This window comes from Euprymna scolopes, chromosome 26 (assembly GCF_053919585.1).
Source record: "Euprymna scolopes isolate OS-2025 chromosome 26, ASM5391958v1, whole genome shotgun sequence".
NCBI lineage: Eukaryota > Metazoa > Mollusca > Cephalopoda > Sepiida > Sepiolidae > Euprymna > Euprymna scolopes.
The window spans coordinates 105,806,804-105,833,549 of NC_136507.1; the positions used below are offsets into that span (position 1 = coordinate 105,806,804).

General features: G+C 33.8%; 1 protein-coding gene and 1 pseudogene across 1 annotated transcript in view; both read left to right on the plus strand.

Annotated features, from left to right (window-relative positions):
• Positions 1-26,746, plus strand: part of LOC145247851 (hemicentin-1-like) — a 303,157-nt gene that overhangs the window by 163,074 nt on the left and 113,337 nt on the right. The window contains exons 32-39 of the mRNA XM_080109473.1: positions 2,756-2,838; positions 4,553-4,740; positions 7,854-7,935; positions 8,719-8,850; positions 12,762-12,893; positions 16,703-16,890; positions 20,899-20,980; positions 22,638-22,809. Coding sequence (XP_079965599.1) covers positions 2,756-2,838; positions 4,553-4,740; positions 7,854-7,935; positions 8,719-8,850; positions 12,762-12,893; positions 16,703-16,890; positions 20,899-20,980; positions 22,638-22,809 — 1,059 coding nt within the window. The remainder of the gene's footprint in view (positions 1-2,755; positions 2,839-4,552; positions 4,741-7,853; positions 7,936-8,718; positions 8,851-12,761; positions 12,894-16,702; positions 16,891-20,898; positions 20,981-22,637; positions 22,810-26,746) is intronic.
• LOC145248443 (U2 spliceosomal RNA) lies at positions 7-187 on the plus strand (annotated as a pseudogene).

Here is a 26,746-nt window from a genome sequence, read left to right on the forward strand (position 1 = left end):
ATTGATATTTCTTGGCCTTTTGGCTAAGATCACAGTGTAGTATCTGTTCTACTACTTCAATTCGCCTTTTCTGACCTCGATCAGCGGAGAAGAAATCCTTCTAGACTGAGCCAATTTTTATTTTTGTACCTATGCAGAGTGCCTCTTTTTGGGGAGCTGGATTTTCCCCACATAAAACCGACTTTATGTCTAACTCTGCCCTTCTGGGGAGACAACTAATGAATAAACGTTGTTTCAGATTAACAACATCAAGAATAAGCATGGAATAGCAGCTTTATGAGACACTAGCAGGGCTACTTGGTATTACCTGGAGGAGTAATAGCTAACTTAATTTTATAAATAACAATTGATTTCTTATTGTTGTGCCATGTAAAAACCGAAACAGCAAATTGATGTAAAATCACCAAAATAAAATAAAAAAGAAAAAATTGTTGCTTAACGTTCAATTAAGATGGAGACTATATGTAATTACGTTTCTGAATTTTTGTGATGAGGATTGATAATTTGGATTATTTTGCTTATTGTTCTCATCTTGTCTGATATTTGTACAGCGTTTAAACCATGTAATGTATATGTAATATATGTAATGTATATGTAATATATATATAATGTAAATGTAATATATATATAATGTATATGTAATATATATATAATGTATATGTAATATATATATAATGTCTATGTAATATATATGTAATGTATATGCAATATATATGTAATATGTAATATATATGTAATATATATGTAATATATATGTAATATATATGTATAATCTTTAGTCATAAAATATAGTAATTTTTAGTGATAAATAGCAAGATTGTTAATCTAAAAACACACATAAGTTTAAGGCTCCCAAAATTCATACTATAATTGTCTGCAAGGACTCATGGCATAACGGATAATGTACTTGGTAAAATTCAGTTGTAAGTGACACTCTTCTGGAGGTTGAAAGCTCAATCATCAGTGTGCACAATACTAAGAATACAATTACGTAAGACTTCTACCCAGTCATGGCTAAGAGAATGAAAGCATGCTACTCCTACGGATTAAATAAAGGGTTCCTTTCAAAATTTTGTGCAGATTCTTGAGTTTGACAGAAAGATTCCCGAGTTCAATAAGATACACCTGAAGAAGGTCAAAGGTTAAATTGGCCAAAGCATATAATAATAATGACAGTCATTTAAATAATTCAATGTTATGTTCAGACTCTTCCTAAAGATAGAAAGTTGGCATTATCGGCAAGTATGAATTCTGTCTCATAAAGTTTATCTTTCCATTTTGTAATAAATGTGTACATTGTATTTGGCATTCCTCTTAGTGCTTTAGTAATACTTTTCTTTGGGAGTTGTATGAAGTACAGAGCTATTAAGTAAAAGTCTTTTGCAACACTGGTAACCCCCGACGTGATGTGAACATGCAAACTTGCAAATGTCATGATGTGTTACCGTGTGTATAATATCCATATACATGCTCATTGCATGCATATCTCTCTTGTAATATTTTTAATATAATAATGGGGTATGATTAAAGGAAGTTGGAAGGTTCTATTTATAGATACAGATGATAGGAACTGACCAATCAAATTGAACCACGTTCTGTTAGCAGCCAACCAGAAACCGGAATCGTCCCATAAAAATACTGGATCAGTTAGAATTCCTGCACATAATTTTTCGTTTCCACATGAGAAAGATCTTTGCTCTTCATTTGCAAAATTATAGGGTTCAAGACTTATACAGATTAGCTACCTACCAAAAACTCTTTTCATCTCTATGACATACAGATCAGTTACCCATCGGGAACTCTTCTGTAATTAAACATGGCTATCAATTAAATTACAGGAATACAAGTCTTATTTAAAATGGAGGTTTCATTTGTATGAGAAAGATAGACTTTTACTCAATATTAAAGACAACCAGGGTTTAACGCATCATTGTATCATCTAACTGAAGAAGAGTTCTTTTTACACTCTTTTGGAAATTATGTCACTTCCTGCTTTCCACCAACCACCGAGGTCACAGTATAACCACACACTCGTCAATCATTTAACAAAATCACAACTCATTCCGGAACACTCCCAACTAATCCTATTCCAAAATTAGAGTGCTAGTATAAATTTAATAATTTGTATGAAGTAATCTTGGCATACAATCCAATTTGAGAGTTCTTGATAAAGAACGAAAACGTATCTGTAATTTGATCGGCCTCACTCTTTCTTTTCCTTTGTAGACGTCCTTCTCACAGAGATGATGTTGCTAGACTCAGTATTTATAAAAAAAGACTATCTTAGCTTGTGTTCTTCAGAATTGTCTGATCTATTTCCCGCTTCCTTTGTTCTAGCTCGTTTGACTCGTTGGTCCAGTGGTCTCCATCAATTCGCTGTTCTGATACTCCATTGTAATACAGCTTCTTATTCCAGTAGTTTTTTTTTCCCAAGAACTGCACGCTTGTGGAACTTTCTTTTTGCTGATGATTTTCCTCCTACTTCTAACCTTGGTCTTTTCAAGACTAAGGTCAATAAGAATCTCCTGTCTTTTCTACAATCATTTTTCGTCTTTATTAGCTCCTTACATCACGTTGCTTCACGCCTTGTCTGGAGCAATTTTCATTAAACAAAAATCAGTAAAAAACGATTGACATCGAAGACGTTGTTTGTATGTACTTTATAATAAGGCATATGTTTTATTTTGGGATTAGGATGGGAAGTAGGAGTACTACATGTTGTTTAATGACTGCATTTTATTTACTTTGTCCTCAGGGCTGAAGATACAGGCACATATACATGCATAGCTGAAAACGATGCGGGTAGCAGTAGTTCCAATATTCAACTGAATGTTCAAGGTAAGTAAAAGGAATAAAGTCTTTAATGTAAATGTTTATGCGTGACATTGTTCCTTCTTGTTATGTGTAATTATAATGATTATCTCTGATGAGTGGATTCGCTTATAACTTGTCAAGATGCTGCATATCAAGAAGGAAATTTACTTGTTATTTTTGATCGTCTGTTCATTTTCTCCAAGACACATGTCAGTTACAAGATCCGTTGATTAGAAGTGTGCATTAAATGTCTACCAATGATCTAAGAATGTGATTTGGGAGACCATTGATGAAGATCAGGAAGAGATTTGGACCCAAAGACTGTGACAAAGATGAACTGATTGTTCTTTTGTGCTACGTAGATTTATTATCGATCACGTGGTCAGAGAGTTAAGAAAAGATAGTTTTCATATATAAAGAGTTTAGGTTTAATAGTCGAGTTGAACAAACGAGTTCAACAGAAAGTTTAGTTGAATGGAGAGCGGACGCATCGCAAGATATGAGACCAGGAGAGACGTGCAACTCAAATGGTGTGTGGGGGGGGGGGGTGACGTCAGGAATAAAAGTTGCAAATAATAACCTGAGTGTCGTTGTCGTTCCTCAGGAAATCACATTGCAGCTTTTGCAGTACCGTCACTCAAGACCAACCGACGGAAGCTGTATATTCCCTCTCCCCTCTTTTTGGCTTGAATATAACCCTCCCCCAAGCAAGATGTTTTTCTTTCTCCAGATTGTAAAATGTATTTCGTTCCGTTTGTTGAACTGTTGTTGAAGGTATCTATATCTGTTTATAATAAGTGTTAGACACACCTATAAATATATAGACACTTATATATATATATATATATATATATATATATATATATATATATATATATATATATATATACACACTTATAAATATATACACATATACGAACATTACTAGACAATCACAACACATTACGTTACACATGTTTAAAACACTTACATATATATATACAACGTGATATATACGCAGTTTTATATAACATGGACACATGCTCCTTCATATACCTGCTACACACCCCAATTATACAACATTTAAATAGCAAGAATGTAGTTTCTGTGCCTTCAGAAATTACACTGAATCAGAGCCGAAATGTTTCAGTCTGTTGTCAAAGATTAGAGTTAGTTTTGAATGTTACTAAAACACCAATTTGTCAGTTAAATCGAGGCAAGACCAATTCTAAGTTCCATAGAACAGTCTTTGTGTTGGTAATTTCTGTACTAAAAAAATAGTGATCTGTAGTGATTAGTAGCAAGAATGTACATCTTCAAACAAAAATAAGTTTAAGACTCCTAAAATTCATACCAGAATTGTCCGCAAGAACCCGTGGCATAACAGATAAAGTACTTAGTAAAATTCAGTTGTAAAGTTACACTCTCCTGGAGGTTGAAAGTGTGATCCTCAGTGTTGGTGAAACTCAAAATATAATTGTGAATTACTTAAGACTTCTATCCAATCATGGATGATGGAACGAGAGTATGCTACCCCTGTTGATTAAATAAAGGATTTCGTTTAAAATTCCACGCAGATTCCCAAGTTCAACAAGATACGCCTAAAGAAGGTCGGGGATTATATCGACCGAAACATTGTTAAAATAACACGCGAGATGAGAAGAGTAGTCCAAAGAATCTAAATAATATGAATTATCAATCCTCATCCCAAAAATTGCGAAACGCAGAAATTATATATTTTTTTTTTGTTTCTTTCTAGTTCCTCCCATGATTCAAGAGACAAGTCGATTAACAACTGCAACAGTTGGTAGGACAGTGCAGATTCCGTGCAATGTGTCTGGTTTCCCGACACCTGAAATCAAATGGAAAAAAGATGGCCGAAACATACCTCTGTCCGGAGATAAATATTACTATGAAAATGGAATGCTCAATATATATGACATTGTGGTTAGTATCTCTTTTTTTGTTTGTTTTTCTTTTTTGTTTTACAAACGCCGTCATAACATTGCGTTTTATTACTTTGTAAATCAGACAAATATCCATGCAATGTTTTTTGTTCTTTTTTTTATTTGTTTTTTACTCTTTTTCATACCAAACAAAGCATATTGCCATTTATAACATAAAGGGCTATTACTTGGGATCGTGTCAAATAGGGGACTGTGGGGAGGTGAACAGCAAGATGTCTGTTCCCATTATATTTAAACTTCTGAAGGTTAGTACAGACAGGAAAGCAGAAAACAAGGAGGGAATTCCAAAGTTTAGCAGTCCTGGAAAAAAAAAACTATTAGAGTAGGTTTTCTAGTATTTATGGACCTCAACAGTGAAGAGGTTGGATTTTGCTGCTTGACTGGTTACGCAAAGGAGGCACAAGTTCATCAGAGTACATTCTATTAAAGTTTTTGTAAAATAGGCACAGGGATGTGATATTGTGATGATGGGACAGTGTTGGAGCTTGGCTGACAATGCGGGACCAATTAGATTGGAGACTCTTTACTAGATGCTATCCAAGAAGGAGAGACTAGTGGTAGCTGCACTAGTCCAGATGTGATAACAATACGCTATGCATAAACGAACTGTGGCTTTGTAAAGGTATAAGATTCTTTCCAGTGTTTGTAATTTTCTAGCACAATAGAGTGGAGCTCATCTTCTTTGCAACAGTCTTGGCAATGTCCTCAATGTTTAATCCTATTCATTTTTGTGAACACACGATAGTCATAAACTCTCAGAATCCCAATTCAAATATTGGGACAGGTGTAATTTTAAATTGTACTTTGAACATGATGCTTTTTCGGTGTCACAATTTTGTCTCTATACTTTAGGGGAGGTCGATTTTTTTTATTATGACAAGTCCTGTTTGGGAAAGTTACAACTTACCATAATTCAAGAATTCAAACTGAAATTGTCTTTTTTAAATTAACTGATGACCTAATTTGAACCGATCAGTATATTTGTTTTTCATTTGTCTCATTTATAACAATAACAAAAAAAATCAGTTATTTCAATATTTTGACATGTTCTCATTTTTACAAGTTAATTTAACGAAGTAAAACCCAGAAATTTCATTAAAGTTTTTGTAAAACAAGCACAGCGATGTGACATTGCAGCGATGGGACAGAGGTTAGAGCTTGGCTGACAGTGAGGACCTTTTAAATTTGAGACTCTTTACTGGAACAGGTCTAAGAGGCAGAAACTAGTAGTAGATGCACTATCCCAGATGTGGCAACAATACTCCATGCATGAGCGAATTGTGGCTTTGTAAAGCTAAAAGTTGCTCTCTGGTGTGAGTAATTTTCTAGCGCGGTAGAGGGAGCCCACCTTCTTTGAACAGATCAGATGTTACAAAGATGGCGGTATGCAGATGATCTTTGATGTAATTTTCTGAAATAGCGATGCAAGTAAGAGATCTTATTTTTGGTATCAGTATTTATTTTACACAATTTTACTTTCCCAAGGCAAGCTGATATTAAACAAATAAAATGAAAAATCGACCCACTCTACTGTGCATGTCAGCACAAAATGCTATTTTGATATTTACTTTAAAAAAAAACACCAAACACAAAATTTATATTGGTAACATGGTGACATCCATAATGATTTATGTGCACACCCCAGAGAGAGCTTCGCCATATTGCTGAGAACATGCTCTGCCAGTGCAGTCTCTGTTTGACTTGCAGCAATACATACTATCATTCTTAGCTTCAGGGTTGCTTATATGTCCTTTCCATTTCAGAGAGCTCCAACTTATGAAAAACAGCAGCAATGGGGAAATTATGGTGGCTAAGTGGTTAACAACATGGACTGACAATCTTGGTGTACAAAGTTGAAATCTAGTTCATTATACAGAAACACTTTCAGTTAGGGATGTTGGCAACCTTCATGTGGTCCCTTCCATAAGACCCTGATGTCTTTCTAGAAATAATTCTAACTAGAAAGATATAAAGGAAATGAATGCCAACAATAATCATCTTATTCAAATGAAATGAATACTTAAATATTTAATTTCAAAGACATTGCACTTCTGTCGCTATTATCTCTGTAAAATCTTAACTTCAGAGTTAATTATATGTCGTTTCGGTTCCATAGCTGTTCTTTTAGTTATCCGAATGCAGAAATTGACATTCTTATTATTCTGTTAATGTCAGATGAGGATGCTGGAACCACTGAGACAAGAAATGCAAAAATCTGCAGATTTTCTTTTCAACCATTTTGTTGTTTATTGAGATATTATCGTCAGAAGAGGAAATGGTGTTTTTCTACATTTCCCTTCCATACTCTATTTTTTGCAAGAATCTTCAAGTTCAGAAATAAAGAACTTCAACTTACCAAAAATAGCAGCACCAATCATCTTTTTTTTGTAAGGCACCAATGTCTCCTACTTCCTCTTCATATCAACATGAAAGATTAGAAGAATCATCCCGATTCGATACTTTTTTAAATAACGTTTGACATGCTTCATTTTAAAATAGTGTTATCTCTGTCACATGTTACAAGGGTCGTTCCAAAAGAAAGTCTCCTATTCTTAACTAAAAAAAAGTTGAAGAGTTACCAAAACGGGTGTGGTACCATTAAAATAAGCGACCTTTTGTGCTCCAGAATTTATTTTTCTACATAGTCACCACCTGGGATCCATACCGAAATGGCTGCACTTTTTGGCCCACTCTGTAGAAGTGACTGAGGGAAAGAGTAGGGGTAACCTTAGATAGGCATAAGGGGTGATTCAATATCACTGGCAACCATTTCATGTGAAAGATTGACCCTGAAAACATAGGTTAAAATTTTAAAATTATTGGTTTATCATGAAAACTGGCCAAATTAAGACCAATGGAAAATGACTTGCAAATCGAAAGTGTCCAACTTCGAACTTTGAAACTTTCCCATACACAAATCTAATCCAACTTTTAATATGATGTAGAGTAGACACAGCTTGACATAAAACCCACAAACAAAAATGTTGCAATTTTTTTATGATTGGGATTGGCATTATATTAACTTTAATAGACCTAATACAAAGACAGTGAAATGATCATTTTCAGGCTTATTGTCTTTTTTTATTATTTCAGGCAAAAGACACCGGAAGTTATATCTGCATAGCTTCTAACCTTGCAGGGGAAGATTCACAGGAAGTTTTATTGCGTATACAAGGTAAATTTTGTTTAACATTTGATACATGTGTCTTCAGTTGAAAGAGGGCAAATCGTTTGAATTTCTCCAGATGAAAAGGGGGCAACTAGTTCGAATGTCTTCAGTTGACTGTTGGATTCTGAATATGAATCTATCACATTCAATGGACTGGACAGGGTTACCCAAATTATATGTCACTCCTTCCTACATGAAGTTGTTAATAAGATTCACAATCCTTTTTGAAATCCGACCATCTATGGTACAAATAAATTTCATTGTGTATCCGATTTGTCCACCAAATTTCAGTTGTGAATGTCCAACAGTTTTTTTTTTTTGTTTTTTTTTTACCGTCGTTCAGTGATATGATCCATATGTCCACATCGGCATTGTGGTTACACCTAGGTATGACTAATTTAAAAAAAAAACGAAATATTAATCCAATGATAAGATTTTGATGTGAGATTTTATCTTTTATATTTTTTGGGTTATTCATTTTCTGATTCATATATATATATATATATATATATATATATATAGAAGGAAGTCTCGAAATAAAGACGAAACGTTGATGAACACATAATACGGTTTCTTCCTTTTTATTTTCTCTCTCTCTCTCTCTCTCTCTCTCTCTCTATATATATATATATATATATATATATATATATACTTATGCCAAGTAAGCTATATAAAACCGTTTATGTTTCATTTCCGGAGGAATAAAATACAAACGAAAGCAACTATCATATCGTAAGATGCTTATATGGCACTTGTCTGAATTGTTAAATTTCTCTTGCATATTTTCAGTGCCGCCAACTTTTAGTAATCTACCAAAGAATAAAGAAGTGCTGGTGAATTCTCGGTTTGTATTAAGGTGTGCTGCAGAAGGAATCCCCGTTCCTTCCATTTCTTGGATGAGAAACAAAGTCATTCTTCCAAGTAAGTTGTTTTCATGTACCATCAAACTAGCAGAAGTACCCATCTATATGAGGGTTCTTAAATCTTTATCTTCTTCATGTCAGCTCCACTGCAAAAACATGTTTTTTTATCAATAAAATCATTTATTATTATTATTATCATTATTATTATTATTGGCTCACATGGAGCTTTCACACAAGTCAACAAACGATCTGTGGTGTTCTCTGGAGGCGGAGTGACAACAAGTCTCCCCAGACGTCTAGTTCTCTCCACCTCCTTCGATAGCATTTGCAAATGAATTTGCATCATCGCGACAGCCTCTTACCATTGATTTCTCGCTGGCAGTGGCCATTGGTTTATACTGGAATTTGAGTGGCACTAAGCCTCCCCAAAGTCCCAATTCTCTTTGCGCTTGTCCAACCGAAGTCTGGCTGGCGCTCTCTCCTCGGTCTTTCAGTCGTCCTTGACCCTCCTCAGCTCTTTGGTGTCACTTTTTTATTGGGAGGAGCAGTGGTGAAACTATGAGGGGGATGCATGATGGGGGTGTAGAACTTGTAGATATGCAGCTTCAGTGCTCTTCATTCCTGGTAACGCTCCTTCATTATATTGTATTCTTGTATTATTCTCCGCATTCAAGGGGTTTCCTTAATATTCCAGTCGTTTTCTTTATCGTTAGTCGTTGTAATTTCGCAGCCATTCCTCTGATTCCAATTTCTGACATTCTTTTTTCGAAGTTTTTCGGAATTATTCCTAGTGCTCCTACTATTATCGGTACTATTTTGATTTTCTTCATCATCCAAATCCCTTTTAACTCTCTGGCTAGCTCTGTGTATTTGCTCCGTTTCTCTTTTTCTTTCATACTCACCCTGTGGTCAGCTGAAACAGCAAAGTCTACGATTTGACAGGATTTTTCTTTCTTGTTAATTATTACGACATCTGGTCTTCTTGCTTGGATGGGTTTGTCCGTCTGTATGTATGTATGTATGCATTATTATTATTATTATTATTATTATTATTAGCTCACAGGGGGCTTTCACACAGGTCATCAAAGATCTCTCCTTGGTGTTTCCTGAGTGACAACAAGTCTCTCCAGATTTCCCAGTACTCTCCACCTCTTTGGTTAACATTTGCAAATAAATTTACGTTATCGCAACAGCTGCTTACCATCAATTTCTCGCTGGTAGCGGCCATTGGTCTCCACTAAGATTTGAGTGGCAATAAGCCTCCCCAAGGTCCCAGTTCTCTTCGCACTTGTCCAGCAGAGGTCTAGTCAGTGCTCTCTCCTTGGTCTTTCCATCCTCCTTGACCCTTCTCGACTATTTGGCATCACTCTTTTAGTGGGGCGGTAATCGAAAGAAAATTATTATTATTATTATTATTATTATTATTATTATTATGATTATTATTATGAAGTTTCATTCTTACCAACTCAGTCAACTTTTCTGCTTCGATTCTTTCCTTCTGCTTATCTTCCAATGATTCTTTATTTAGCTCTTTCCCTTTTGCCACTGCAGCAAGTAACACTTTATGACTGTTAACCAATTATTATTATCATAATTATTATTATTATCATAATTATTATTATCATAATTATTATTATCATAATTATTATTATTATTATAATTATTATTATAATTATTATTATTTACTCATTAGTCATACAGTTTAACATTGCTGTTACAAACAAACAAACAAACAAACAAACAAAGGAAAGAAATAAAAATCTGGGTCAGAATTTTTTCTTTTTTAACAAAAGTCTCTTCCCATCGTCCATCTCGCTCGGTATACTCTTTTCTTCTTCCTCCGACTGCACGCTGGCTACAATCAACCCATTCTTTTTTTCTTTTTTTTTTTACAAGGTAGTCACCACTTATCAAGACCCGGAAGCCACTAGGGCATAAGGGTTATTGTAAGTACAGTACGTTAGTGTGGAGATTTAAAGTGTCTACTTAAGGGGGCGATTCATCAGGAATTTGTTTACATTGGACTTGAAGATATCTAAGTTGTAGTCAGGAGGGAAGCAGGCAGACGGAACAGAGTTCCACAGGCGTGCAGTTCTAAGAAAGAAGCTTTCTTCATGGAATCTACGTTTTGATTTAGGCATAGATAAAGAGTGGGGAAAGTTTTTGACAGTGGATTCAGCTAGACGGGTGTTTTTTGTAAAAGATTGGCGAGGGGGGACCAGGGATTGGAGTTCAGACGAGCACCTGCCATGGAAATAACGATAAAACAAAGATAGGCTTGCATTGTCTCTTCTGTGGGAGAGAGGTTGCAGGGAAGAGAAAAGGGCATCCCTCACTAAGCCACGAAGTCTATTTTGTACTCTGTCAAGGCAGGATAGGCTGTTTTTAGCAGCTCCTGTCAAGATATGGCAGCAGTATTCCATCCTTGGACGTACTTGGCTTTTATATAGATAGAGAATTGCATCAGTAGTGATATCTTCTGGAGCGGTAGAAGGATCCCACCATCTTTCCAGTGACCTTGGCAACAGACTTGATGTACGTGTTCCATTTCAGATCAGGAGTGAAGGTCAAACCCAGAAGCTTGTCAAAACATGGGGCTTCTCCTAGACGAGAGCCATCCATTTTAATTGATGCCAGATGGGGATCAGAGCGTTGATGATGTAAAGATTATTCTCTTCCTCAACTTTACACCTCCATTTTGTTTGACGTCCTTTCTTTCATCTGCTCCGAAAACATGGTGTCTTTTTTTCTCTTCATCTTGTCACGCCATCTTGTCATGCACACTTCCCAATTTACATGATCGCGTTTTTCAGTTATTGACTTCGTAAGCCAGTCATCTTTCGCTGCTGCTGATATTTTCGCACACTCTCATATGCACTCTGTTACAACAGGTCATCATCAAAGATTTCTCTTTGAGAGCAACCTGTGGTGTTTTCTGGAGTCTGAGTGACAACAAGTCTACCCAGATTTCCATTACTCTCCATCTCCTTCAATAACCTTTGCAGATAAATTTGCATTTTCGCAACAGCCGCTTACCATTGATTCCTCATTAGCGGCAGCCATTGATCTTCACTGGAATTTGGATGGCAGAAAACCTCTTCAAGGTCTCAGTCCTCTTCACACTCATCCAGTGGAGGTCTGGCTAGTGCTTTCTCTTCTGGGTCTTTCCATTCTCCTTGACAATTCACGACTATTTGGTATGGTGCCAGTTTATGTCGACACTATTATTATTATTATTATCAGTGATTGCTCACTGATTTTACTTGGAGTCTGAATGACAAGAAGTCTCCTCAGATTCCCAGTGTTCTCTGCTTTTTATACTCATTGTAAACCAATTTATGTTTTCACAACAGCCGTTTACCATTGATTTCTCACTGATAACAGCTGTTGATGATATCAGGAATTTAAGTAGTAGTATAAGGCCACTTAGGATCGCAGTACCTTATGTGCCCGTCCCTCTTAATAATATACAACATAATCGTTCTCGTCAGATCACCAAAGTTAAGCAACATTGACTGGTCAGTACCAGATGGTTGGTTATTTGAGAATACTAGGCACTGTTTCTAGGAAGACATCGACAGCTCCCTGCAAGAGCTGCAAAAACATACTGTCGATATACAAGCAACTAGGGACCGCTTGTGAATTTAATATTCCCATAAAACTTCCACCTTTAGAGAAAGCTGCTGGCAAAAAAAAAAAAAAAAAAAAGAAGATTTACTCATTCTATTCATTATTTTCAATCCTCTCATAATATCATTCGTTATTCAACCTATAATATATCCATTTAATTAATTCTTATCCTCGAGTGGCTTTTAGTTTTCATAAATGTTCATTTCTTTTTAAAGTAATGTTTCTGTACAAACAGCAAAAAAAAAAAAAAGAAAAACAGATAAAAAAAAAACGACTTAGCTTTTTACTGACAAAAACAAAAGATTACCATTCGATTTTTTTCATGTTTTCATCTTCAAGTTCCACCGAGTGTCAATGGACGAAGTAATTTAATCGTGAAAAATGCCGGCCGTGAAGATGGCGGTCGATATACGTGCATTGCGAAAAATCCTGCAGGCGAGCGAGAATCTCATTCTACAGTTGTGGTGAAAGGTAAGACAAAAACAAAATCGATTATTATACTAAATCTGAGTTAATCAAAGTTTGTTTCTTTGAGGCTTTTTTCCAATTTATTTTAATAACACGAAATACATGTTAAAATTCGTATTATTTGGATTATTCGGACTACTGTTCCAGTCTTGAATGTTATTTTTACAGCGTTTTGGTCGATGTAACCTCCAACCTTCTTCAGGTGCTATTTGTCGAACTCTGCAATCTTTCTGTCGAACTTGTAAATCTGCATGGAATTTCAAACAGAACTCTTTTTTTAATCCAAGAGGATAAGCATGCTCTCGTTCTGTCAGCCATGACTGGGTAGATGTCCTAAATAATTAAAAATTATATTTTTAGTATCGTCCTCACTTACGCTTGAACCATCAACCTCCAGAAGAGTGTAACTTACAACTGAATTTGACGAAGTACTTTATCTGCGGAGAATTCTAATATGAATTTTGATGAGAACAGTAGTGTGAATAATCCAAATAATATGAATAATCAATCCTCATCTCAAAAAGTCATCAAAATAACATGCTAAAATGTTTATTAGTTTTTTCTTGAGTTTTGTTTAAAAAAAAAAAGAAATGGATTTCAAGTGTTCTAATTAGCCGTACTTTGGAATTAACTTGCTAAGTTACTCATCGCTTGCTAAGTTTCTGTCTATCATCCTCATCCTCTCTCACTTTATGTTCTTTGAATCCCTACTCTGTATTTTATGCAATCTTTATAACTCTTGTTTCCTCCACTCTCTTTCTTTTTTATTAGCAGTCCAATGTAATAAAAAATAATAAAACGATTGATGCGGTCTGTTATAAACAAAAGGGAATATCATCACAATCAGTAATGCTATTGTACTCATAGCTGGAGAGAGAAAAAGTGAGAGAAAGAGGAAAGTGTGGAAGAGAGAAGAGAAAGGGTAGAGATATAGTAAACAGAAAGAGACTTATTTTGGGTTTTGGATTTTTAATTTTATATAATTTTTAATTTTTTATAATTTTTAATTTTATATAATTTTTAATTTTTCATAATTTTTAATTTTATATAATTTTTAATTTTTTATAATTTTTAATTTTATATAATTTTTAATTTTTCATAATTTTTAATTTTATATAATTTTTAATTTTTTATAATTTTTAATTTTATATAATTTTTAATTTTTCATAATTTTTAATTTTATATAATTCTTAATTTTATATAATTTTTAATTTTTCATAATTTTTAATTTTATATAATTTTTAATTTTTCATAATTTTTAATTTTATATAATTTTTAATTTTATATAATTTTTAATTTTTCATAATTTTTAATTTTATATAATTTTTAATTTTATATAATTTTTAATTTTTCATAATTTTTAATTTTATATAATTCTTAATTTTGTATAATTTTTAATTTTTCATAATTTTTAATTTTATATAATTTTTAATTTTATATAATTTTTAATTTTTCATAATTTTTAATTTTATATAATTTTTAATTTTATATAATTTTTAATTTTTCATAATTTTTAATTTTATATAATTTTCAATTTTATATAATTTTTCATTTTATATAATTTTTCATTTTATATAATTTTTCATTTTATATAATTTTTCATTTATTAAAAAAACATTGTTTTTTTGTACGGCTTTTAAAAAAAATAATCGTTCAATAAGTCATTTTATGTTATGGACATGTTGAAAAAAGGGATGAAAGTTTTTGGTTAGTTGATGTAGAACATTTTAAGGTAGCAAATTCAGTTTGTATGGGAAGTGATAAAAATGAACATGAGAGATAAAACCTGGCCAGAACCGACATCTTGCTGCCCAACTCCCCACCTAGTACCCCTGTAGCCTGTGCCCCTAATAGTAGCCCCCTACACCAAAGTGGCAATGTGCCTTGTTTGGGGTGAAAATGTAATAAAAAATAAATAAATAAAAAATGCCAGCATGTAAAACAGATGCTAAACTGATGCTGATGACGACGACGATGATGATGCTGTTGATGCTGCTACTACTACTACTACTACTACTACTACTACTTTTTCCCAATTTTCCTGCATTGCCTCAGATTATCAAATCCATTATTTAATAAATAATATGAAGGAAAACCTAAGGATCTTTAGAAGTGAAAAAAGACCGATGTTTAGACAAGTTTAGAAATAGAAAATTTTGGGGGTCATAAAAAGGGAAGATAAATAAAAATACAAATACGATTCGATGCAAGAAATTACCAAATTTCAATATAGTTTTTTAAAAAATGTTGAAATTCGCCAAGACAGAAGCGCTACCAGCCGGTCGTTTTCTAGCAAAGACTCACAGGAATTCGAGTTTCTTTCGAAAGTATCGTTTGTGCAAGCATGAAATTGAGCGCAAAATTTGTTTCTGCAAAAATGTTTAGTTCTAGTTGAAATATTGTTCCGACTAGACGTGGCGGTCTCGAATCCAAGATTTTTTCCATCCATTCACCGAAAAGCATTCGAAGGAAATTCGTCACTTATGTTGTTTATTCCCTTGAATGAGATCCTTGAATTAATTTTCCTAATTATATGAACTTTATTGAACTTTTCCGCCTTGTCGGGAAAGGTTAAATCGCGAATCTATCTGGACTTGATTCTTGATATGCCCCAGTCAGGAAGGATTACCAAAGAGGCTACTATCAGTTCAAAACACGTTTAAAACTCAGTTTTCTGAAACACAGAATTTAATCACAAAGTCTAATTAAGGTAAGGGTTTCTGGTTTTGCGAATTCCGTGCCTTCAGAGTCTTTTACTTCTCCAGAAGAAATTTCTACAGAAAACATAGTAGCATGGTAGAAAGAAACAGTGACTTTCCAGAAACATTAAGGAATTCAAACAAGTCTAACCCTTAAACACATATATGCTTATTGTCGACGTCATTGTCACAGCAACTGTGTAAATTGTCTTTTATTTTGTGTCAGGTTTCATAGGAGGCCAGGACTGTGGCGCAGCGGTTAGAGTACTTGAAAAAATCAATTGTAAAAGTGATGTTTTTCTAAAGGTTGAAGGTTCAATCCTCAGTGTGGGCGACTGAAAAATACAATTGTAAATTATTTAGAATCTTTATCCAGTCATGGCTGATGGAATGAGAACATGCTACCCCCGTAAAGTAAATAAAGGGTCCAAATTTCCAAGTTTGACAGGAAAATTCGTGAGTTCGACATGATACACCTGAAAAAAGTCGGAGGTTACATCGACCGAAATGTTGGGAAAATCACGCTCAAGATGAGAACAGTAGTCCAAAGAATCCAAACTCCATAATACAATTTATATTATTTTTAATTTCTAAAAAAAAAACAAAAAAACATTATGCTGTTTATGGATGCTTGACGTGAACAAAGACTCATATTATTAAACGCTTAATACTAAATTAATACCATTATTGAATTCCATATAAAATTTTACTTGAAAGAAGTTGTGTTTGATTCTGATATAGGTCTTTGTTTTCAATTATATCCACGGTAAGTGATAATTGAAATCGTTAATTTGGCCCTAGTGATAGTAGATGGAGTTGGAGGAAAATTTGAATGGTATCATAAAATTCCTTGATAAATTTTTATTCCTATTGAAACCAATTTGAATTAACATATCGATTTCTACAACAGCTGAACAAAATAACTTTATTATGTAGATAGATAGATAGATAGATAGATAGATAGATAGATATTGTTAAACTCCTATAATTTATCCGCATATTTCATCAATTATAAAAAGAAAATTAAAGGGAAAACAAAATGAAAGTCACAAGCCTTTAACTAAGAGTTATTCTTTTCTTTTTTGCTTTTTTTTTTTTTCTTGTTTTTTGTAGTTCCTCCTCAAGTTTTGGTGCCGCCCGGGAGCCGTGCCGTGACAGTGGCAGAAAAAGTGATTCTTTCTTGTTCCGTGGGAGGGGATCCTGCTCCACAGATTTTGTGGATCAAGAACAACCACCCAGTTGAGTTCAACGAAAGGGTCAAGCAATTAAACAACGGATCTTTGGTCATCTACGATTCAACGGTGAGATCAACATTGTTATATTCAAACTCTTTATTTCTTTACGAAGTAATGAGACCAGTTGTGTCAAGTGCTTGTTAAGAACCCCATTTAGAAATCAAATTTATCTAGGTAGGACCCTCAGACACGGTAGCTTCCTTCAGTCTTGACAGCATATGGATACCCACTGTAAGAGTGCCTGCACGTGAAATTGTTATGGCAAGAGTTGCATAATCTCCAACCACACCTCTCCTGAGTCGACATTGTTAAATACCAGTGGCAAGTGGAGGTTTAGGACAACTGCAAACAATGCCGAGATAAGCAGAGAGCACATTCAGGGCCTAGAACTCCCATATGGTACTAGCCAGGCTCAACGTTGCTTAACTTCAGTGATCTGACGAGAACCGGTGTGTCAAATGTGACTATGCTCAGACATAGGATGACATGATCATGGAATTTGAAAAGTGTATAAAAGGAAAGCGGAAGTGATGAAGTCAATGAAGAAAAGCGGATAGGGATACGCATTTGGTGGCAAAGAGGGGATGAAAGAGAGAAAAAGCGAAAGAGAGAAAGGGAGATACATTGAGCAGAGAGAAACTAATTTATATTTCGTTCTTTTATGTTTATATATTTAACTGGCTTTACAAACTCACTTTTTCCTGATTCAAATGTTCTAAATTCAGTTCAATGGTTGAACAAACGGTTCAAGTTCTTTTTCTAGTACAGTTGAACCCCAAGATACGACATTAAAAATTGGTAACAAAATACAGTACAGTATATAATAGACATTTATATAATCAAATATCACCCTAAGGCGGGATAAATACTGTAACCAGGGTCCGGAAAAAACATCTTATTCCACATCGTAACCTGAAAAAAACGTATCCTATAACCACCGTATCCCGAGGTTATACTATACTATAATTGGAAAAAGTGACAATCTTAGTATCAGCTTATATATATATATATATATATATATATATATATATATATATATATATATATATATATATATATATATATATATATATATCGCTTTATTGCAGATTAGTAAAATATAAATATTTCACCAAATATATGTCACAAAGAAATAAAAATTGTATAATCAAATGACTGGTCTGCTTTAAGGTCATTTCCCAAAATTTTATACAAATTCATGCGATATTCACAAAGTTATGACATTTTATTCTTTATCAATGAATTTCCACTGTGCATCGCTTTATTGCAAGTCTCTTATTAGGGCGAAAATACATGAAAACTTTACTTTTTACATCCCAAGTGCTAAGCCTCAAATAAATAAATTATTCATCGCCATATCCACCATTTTTAAATAACTTTAAACAACCTTTTGTTCACCGAAGTCAATTGTTTGATCTTAAAAGGAGTTATGGTTCTGGCAACATTAACTACTTTCCTCCACAGAGCCACCATTTGAAGTAAATTGCTCTCATCCCTCCAAAACACCTCTTTTCAAAAAAAAAAAACCATAGATTCAAGGAAGGCTGCAGTCGTCCTAGCAGAATGGGATGGTGCATTATCATGCATAAAAATCATCTGAAAGCGACGTGACAATGGTAGGTCATCTAGCCATGATGACAAATATTTATCCAAAAAGGCAGTGTACGCATTGCTGGTAAGTTTTACATACTTTGGAACTCGGAATGGTCCAACCAACTTATCCCCAATGATTCCCGCCCAAAACATGATGCCTCGACCTCCTTGTTGGCGATGAACTCTGTAAGGGGTTGGAGTTCCGTTCGAGTTCCAAACTTTGGCTCCATCCATCCGAACCGTCAAGAGTAGTACGGGTCTCATCTGTAAATAGGACACGTTGAAAATCCATTTTCATGTAATTCTGTGTCCAAGCCTTTCGTTTTCTCTATGTTGTTTGCTAAATGGAGGTGTTGGAATAGTTTTGCTGTTCCTTGCCATCTCATTGAACATATTACATCAGGTCTTGGAGCAATTCAAACTTTTGCAAAAATGGAAGCATTGGTGCTGTTTGGGTTTCGGTTGACTTCCCTACGAATTTTCCGAATATCACGATGTGAAAGGTTTCTCCTGGTGCCCTTATCCTTTCTAGATTTGGTGTTGGGGTTGTTCATGAATAAAGCCAAAATTCTTGGATCCCTTTCCAGCTCCATAGCTAAATCTTTGATGAACAATCCTTCTGCGAGTCTAGCAACTATCCTTTCCTTTTCGATAACCATTAATCGCCCATTTTTTGGTATTTTAAAAGACCTGCAATAAAGTGATGGGTTGTAAAAATTACTTGACAATAAATAAAATGTCATAATGGATTGGAATAAAAAATTTGGGAAATAACCTTGAAACAGTTGTTTGTTGTACCTTTTCTCCACGTTAAAAAACGACCCTGGTGTCTAACTCTGTCCCGTGGGGAGGCATAGTAAATAGATACAATAAACCGATTGACACAATTCATATATTAGCCGGGAGATCCAACACTGATCACTGAAAGTTTCACACTCATATTTTATTGTCATTGAAATCGGTGACATCGCCTATTTTTCAATGAAATCGATTGATTGCCTACTCTAGTTGGGGGTCCATCGGGCAGCGCACCGAGAGGAAACTTCACATGCCTCCCTGCAGTGACTTAGTCCACAATATATTGTAGTCTACATTGCACACTGTGGATTTTATACAAAAATTTATGTATAATGGCTTAACTTAAAGTTCAAAATGAAAAAGTCAAGTATCATGGTGCAATTGCGCTCTGAACAGAAACATTCATTTCAAACCCGCCCCTGTCATATCACTGTTGATTTTATATGCAGGGCCTTTCAACTTGTGTGATAATAAAACTTTTCAAATGCACTTGTGATGTTTGATTGTGTAAGGTGTTAATTTAGTCAAAATCGCTTATTACTTCTTTCATTGGATTATTTCGATTATCGATTGTCGATACTTATTAAGACGTTCCGATACAAAACCTATCTAAGAACACTGCCAGGCACATAAAGTACTTTAGTGTGAAATTTCATAAAAACAATCAGCCCAGCCATTTTGGAGTCCCTAGGCAACGAACTCACAGATACACAGACAAAGTTCTTTTTATATATATATATATATATATATATATATATATATATATATATATATATATATATATATATATATATATACTAGCCTGGGTGTGTGTTGGAGGTGTGTGTTGAGCAAAAAAAAAAAAAAAAAAGGGTAGTAATAAGCAAGCAGGCTCGAACCCATGACGCGAAGGTGAAAAAGAAAGGTAAAGAAAACCTGACCTCTTACTGCTACTCCATGACGCGACCGGAAGTTCGGAATGTTGAAATTAGTAAAGTCATTCCAACCAAGATGATGACTTGCAAAAATGGCAACACAAAAAAACGACACTCCTTGTAGAAAACTGCACAGTTGAAGGTGAAGGAATTAATGTTTTAGCCAAATTTTTGATATTTGTCGTCCAAAGGGTCGAGCTTCAAAACAATGCCGATCTTGTGAAAATCCTTCACTTCTGTCGAAAGTTTTAGACATAGATACATACATACATACATACATTTAAACAGACAGGTGATATATATATATATATATATATATATATATATATATATATATGGTGGCAAAGAGGAGAGTCAAAAGAGTAATCTACAAAGCCAAGATGGAAGCTGAGAAAGCTAAGTTTCCATAGTAACAAAGAGATAATCAGAAGATTGCAGTATTCATGATAGATAAACCCAATGTCAAAGATAAATTTGGATATTGTTGGAGAGAAGTTCATTCCAAATGACAATGAAGTGCTAGCAACAAATGAACAGCACAAGATATTTGGAAATGCACCAGGAGCAAATAACTCACGTGACTATTTCAATACACGAGCAGATAACTCTTACCTATACATGAATATTAGCTTATTTCAAATGTTTGTTTGTTTTTTCTTTTTTCAAATTATCTTTTAAAATAATTATCTTGAAAGAATTACTAATTTAATCTTAATATACTCATTCTTATTATTCATCTATTTAAATTTCTTAATTTCTGTTTTCAAAGAGTTCCGATGCAGGAGAATATAAATGCGTAGCAACAAACGATGCCGGAAGTTCGGAAGGAGTTGCGATGCTGACGGTTCGAAGTAAGATTTCAAGTTAACTTCCTTCTCAGCATTTTTTAAAATTTTTATTTATTTTCTTTTATTCTTTTTATTTTTCTACTAAAAAAAATTTTCCTTTTTCTGTTTATTTTTTTCAATACCAACAAGGCACATTGCCACCAAAGTGTAAGGAACTATTCTAATACTATCGAGATTTAGAGAGACTGACCAGGGTTGAGAGTTGAGCAGCAAGAATTTGTTCACATGATGATTAAATTTCTCTATGTTGGTAAGATCAAGGAAACAGGGAGGAGAGAAGGCATTCCAACTGTAAATGGCTCGAGGAAAGAATCTAGGAAATTCAGTAAAAGTATAAAGTATTAGAAAATGTTCCCGTATCTAGAGATCTCTACAGAGAAGCGTGTGATTGTATTGCTATCCAGGTAGTTCTTGTGCCAATCATTGACAAATTGATACTTTGGTGGAGAAAATATTGCATTTTCGTTGAAGACCATTCTTGCCACTGGGAAGCTGCATGGCTTCAGTGAGTGGAGAAACCATTAGCATATAAAGCGCACAGGTTTGACAAACCATATACTTTTCCGGCCATGACGGAACTATTAAACCTGACATAGTGATATGGAACAAGAAGAGGAAAGAAGCAACCTTATTAGAAGTTAGTGTCCTCAATGATGTGGGGTTACGGTAATTGTAGTGGCTGTGGCGACCATCAACAAATGGATGTTTTAACAGAGAGAACACTGCAGCTTTGCGGAAGACGCTTCTTGAAAACCGGAAGTGAGTAGAGAACCACAAAAGTGTACAGGTTTAGCAAATCATAAACTTATCTAGCTATGAAAATGTCTTTAGCAAGTGTTTCAGTATAATTTGCTAAGCCATACTTGTGATGACGTAACTATCGACTCTTGTTCTCAAGACAATGATGGTTATAGAAATTTGTTCTCAATCATGTGGTGAAGCTCTCCAAAGTATTAACATAAACTAACCTAACTTATTATTATATTTCAAATTTTGTCAATAAATAATTTGTGAAGGTTTTAATCAGTTCTCACAGGATAACTTAGTCTTAGTGTTTAATTTTTGTTATGAGTGTTGGCCATCTTGCTTGTCACTATTTTAGACTACAGCAACTTTGCTATCATGAGGTGCAGCAAACTAAGTATTATGGTATGCATTTCATAGAGAGTTAGAGATTAATAGAGATTAATAGGAGTTACTTATCACAAAGTCACATTTATTCAAAAAGTTTTCTCAGAAACTATTAGCCAATCTGACTGAAATTTTGTACGGACTTTTGTTGTGATAAGGTGCAGCGAACTAAGTGTTATGGTATCCGTTCTATGCACAGTTATGTATTAATATGGATTAATAGGAATCAGTATTTAATGCAAAAAAATGAGCACAAATTTAATCATATTCAACCATAAGTTTGATATAAAGCATTCATTCTAAATAAACGGGCCATAACTTTTGCCCGTTGCTAACGAGATCAAAAAGTCATATCATAAGTAAAATCTTAAATATTAAAAAACAGTTAAACTACTTTTATTGAAATATCTCGAGATTTCATGGTGCGTGTCATTGTAAAGAAATATCAAACATTTATATATATATATATATATATATATATATATATATATATATATATATATATTGTCTTTAAAAAATTTTTTTCTAGTGCCTCCAACATTTGAGTTACAGCCTAAAAACACAAGAGTTGACGAGGGTCATATGGTAACATTCGACTGCGTGGCTGAAGGGGAACCAGCGCCGGAGATTTCTTGGAGGAAAGGTTTTACTCCAATTTCACTGGAAGGACGATTTGCCAAATTAGCAAATAATTCCTTAAGGTAACAATTATATGGATTTTGTGATTGAAAAGAATCTACATTTTTTGCAAGAATTTAGAAATCAAAGACAGAAGATAATGGTAGAGCAGGAATCGAGCATGAATGCAAGTTTTTATGCTGTTTGAAAGGAAAGAAAAAAGTAATAAAAATATTGGATTATTTGGACTAGTATTCTCATCTTGAGTGTTATTTTCACAATGTTTCGGCCAATGTAACCCCCGACCTTCTTCAAATGTATCTTGTCGAATTCAGGAATCTTTCTGTCAAACTCAGGAATCCATACGGATATTTTAAACGGAACCTTTTATTTAATCTACAGAGGTAATATGCTCTCGTTCCATCAGTCATAACGGGATAGAAATTATAAGTGATTTGCAATTGTATTTGAGTGTCGCCCGCACCAAGGATTGAAACTTCGACCTCCAGAAGACCGTAACTTACAACTGAATTTTACCAAGTACTTTATCCACTACGCCATCATGGCTCTGGAGTTACATTAAGCAAAAAGTTGTGAAGATAACACTCAATATGAGAACAATAATCTGAAGAATCCAAATAATACGAATTATCAATCTTCATCTCAAAAATTCCAAGGATAAAATTATGGTTTGAAATAAATTGGTTAGATCATCTTCATGTTTCTTCGACTCCTCTAGAAACATGTGTAAAAAATGTTGTCCTGGCATTGAAATGAAATTATAAAATGGTACAAGTTTAAATGTAATATGTTAAACCTGATATAGTGATATAGTACAACAAAAAGAAAGAAGTAACCTTAGTAGAAGTCAGTGTCTCTAATGATGCTGGGTTATATAGAGCTGAGAGGCAAAAGATAACGAAATACCAAGGTCTTATGTACGACATGAAAAGAAATTGGAATCTTAGGAAGATTTCCATCATTCCAGCAATTATAGGAGCAACTGAACTCATGAAAAGGAATTTCAAAAACTATCTGGCAAATATACCAATTGAACCAAGTGCAAAATAGATTCAAACAATTGCACTTCAATGCACGGTTAGAATCTTAAAAAAATAGGTCTCTCGGTTGGATTGTATGAGATAGCAGATGAATGCCTAGCATCCGGCAGGATGCCTCATCCCCAGCTTGAACAAAATGCTGAGCAAATTTTTAAAAATGAATAAATATAGAGTACTAGCTGTACCCGGCCACGCGTTGCTGTGGCTCAGTTTGTTAAAATGGAACACATGTGAAAGTTTGATTCTTTTTTTTCAAGAGAATGTACAAATTATTTTTTTTTAACAGATGTTAAGAAAATAAACAGAAAAATACTTCCATCATTAATTATGCAAAAAAATAAATAAAATGTTGATTTAGTGTTTCAATATGCTTATAAATTACGGTAAAACTTGCTGAGTATGCACTGTTTTACGGTTGTTGTAAAAATGGAATGGAAACTTAAATTTCGCTTCATTTTAATCTTTCTTAATTTTTTAATTGTGCCCCCCCAAACGAATATAATCAAAACAGTAACATTTAACAATTGTACTTTATGTATATAAAACACAAAATATTTATTAAAAAAAAAAATTTTTTTTTTAAAGTTAATAACGAAAGGGAAATAATTCCATTTTTTAAACGAAAAAGTCAGTTTACCTAACTTACTGTATTAATGCTATTTTTTTTAAGCAAGAAAAAAAAAAGGTAAATATCCAGATACGCTACTACAGAACACCGACCACTCTAATTTGTTTTTGAATAGGTAATTGAGGTCGCTGACAACAAATCTGATAGTCAAACTTGGGGCAAATTTACCGTTTGCATGGTATTTACCCCTGAACCCACGAACTTCTTTCCACCATTTTGCAGCTTCCGTTTATGCTACGCGCATGCACACTGTAGCATAAACGACGGCTTCACCAACGTTGGGGGGAGGGGATTTTTTTTTCCAGGACATAGAATTTTCTAATTTTCAAAAATACATTATAGCACTTTTTGGGTGGAAAATTTAAAATTAGCTGAAAAAGAAATAAAATAAGAAAAGGAAAGCACACCAAGTTGGAGTAGGGGGGGTTAATTTATCTGGGTTTTTTTTTTTTTACCTGGAACATCGAATTTTTAAATTTTCCGTAAGTAACGCACCGACATTTACCAATTAGAACACTATTTAACATTTTCCGAAGATTTTACTTTGTACATTTGGGGGGGGGGGGCGGATGTGATGTTGGGGCGCGCGCGCGCCCCAACATCAGATTCCCCCCCCCCCCCAAACAAATTAGAGTGGTCGGTGGGGTTTGTATTACTGTACACATAGATTCGAAAAAGTTGTCAAAAAACAAATATATAACAAATAAATGTTATCAAAGGCAAGATAAGTTACTTTTCTACCAAACTGGATATATTTTTCGTGTTTTTATTCAATGTAACATATTGGGTTTGTATTACTGTACACATAGATTCGAAAACGTTGTTAAAAAACAAATATATAACAAATAAATGTTATCAAAAGCAAGATAAGTTACTGTTCTACCAAACTGGATATATTTTTCGTGGTTTTATTCAATGTAACATGTTTATTCAGCTCGAAAAACATACAGTGTTTACCGATGTATTGGAAAATTCAAGATGGCGTCTGATTCTCTCTTTAACACGGTAAGTTTGGGAAAAGGTGTTATAAATAAAAACCCAGATAAAATACTGTTAAAAACTCGCTCAATATATGTTACAGTGACATAGGTTGACATATATTCGGCGGGTTTTTAATAGTATTTTGTATAGTTTTTTTTATTTATAACACCTTTTCCCAAACTTACGGTGTTAAAGAGGGTGTGACGCCATCTTGAATTTTCCAAGTCATCGGTAAACGCTGTATGTTTTTCGAGCTGAATGTTGGGTTTGTATTACTGTACACATAGATTCGAAGAAGTTGTCACAAAACAAATATATAACAAATAAATGTTATCAAAGGCAAGATAAGTTACTTTTCTACCTAACTGGATATATTTTTCGTGTTTTTATTCAATGTAACATTTTTATTCAGCTCGAAAACCATACAGTGTTTACCGATTTATTGGAACATTCAAGATGGAGTCTGATTCTCTCTTTAACACGGTAAGTTTGGGAAAAGATGTTATAAATAAAAAACCGGATAAAATACTGTTAAAAACTCGCTCAATACATGTTACTGTGACATAGGTTGACATATATTCGGCGGGTTTTTAATAGTATTTTGTATAGTTTTTTTTATTTATAACACCTTTTCCCAAACTTACGGTGTTAAAGAGGGTGTGACGCCATCTTGAATTTTCGAATACATCGGTAAACACTGTATGTTTTTCGAGCTCAATAAATATGTTACATTGAATAAAAACACGAAAAATATATCCAGTTTGGCAGAAAAGTAACTTATCTTGCCTTTGATAACATTTATTTGTTATATATTTGTTCCCCCCCCCCCAAACAAATTAGAGTGGTCGGTGTTCTGTAGTAGCGTATCTGGATATTTACCAAAAAAAAAATATTTAGGTTTGGCTATAAATTCCTAAACTCATTTCACCTTAAATAATTTAGGTGACTGAAATAAGAATCTAATTGAATCTTTAATTTCCTGAATAGTATCCGATAATTCATTTTTCTTCGAGTTATATCGAATACATTAATACGGACTTTAGGGGCTTTTTTCGTAATGTTACTGTAAAAATTATTTTTTATTGTTACAAATTACGATGCTTTAAAAAAAACAAAAATAAATTCTTGCGTTTTTTACTTACTACTGAAAACCATAACTTTAGTAAAGGTATTTTTTGTTTAAACAAAATAAAACATTTTAACTAAGAGTTAAATAAAAATAATTAGTTCATTATATTCTGCGATCATTATTTGAAAAATACTACAATTTTCATTAAAATTCGTTAATTTCCTAATTTTTGGTGAATTTTTAAGTAAAGGGAGGAGTCAAAATGTATATACACTTTGAGC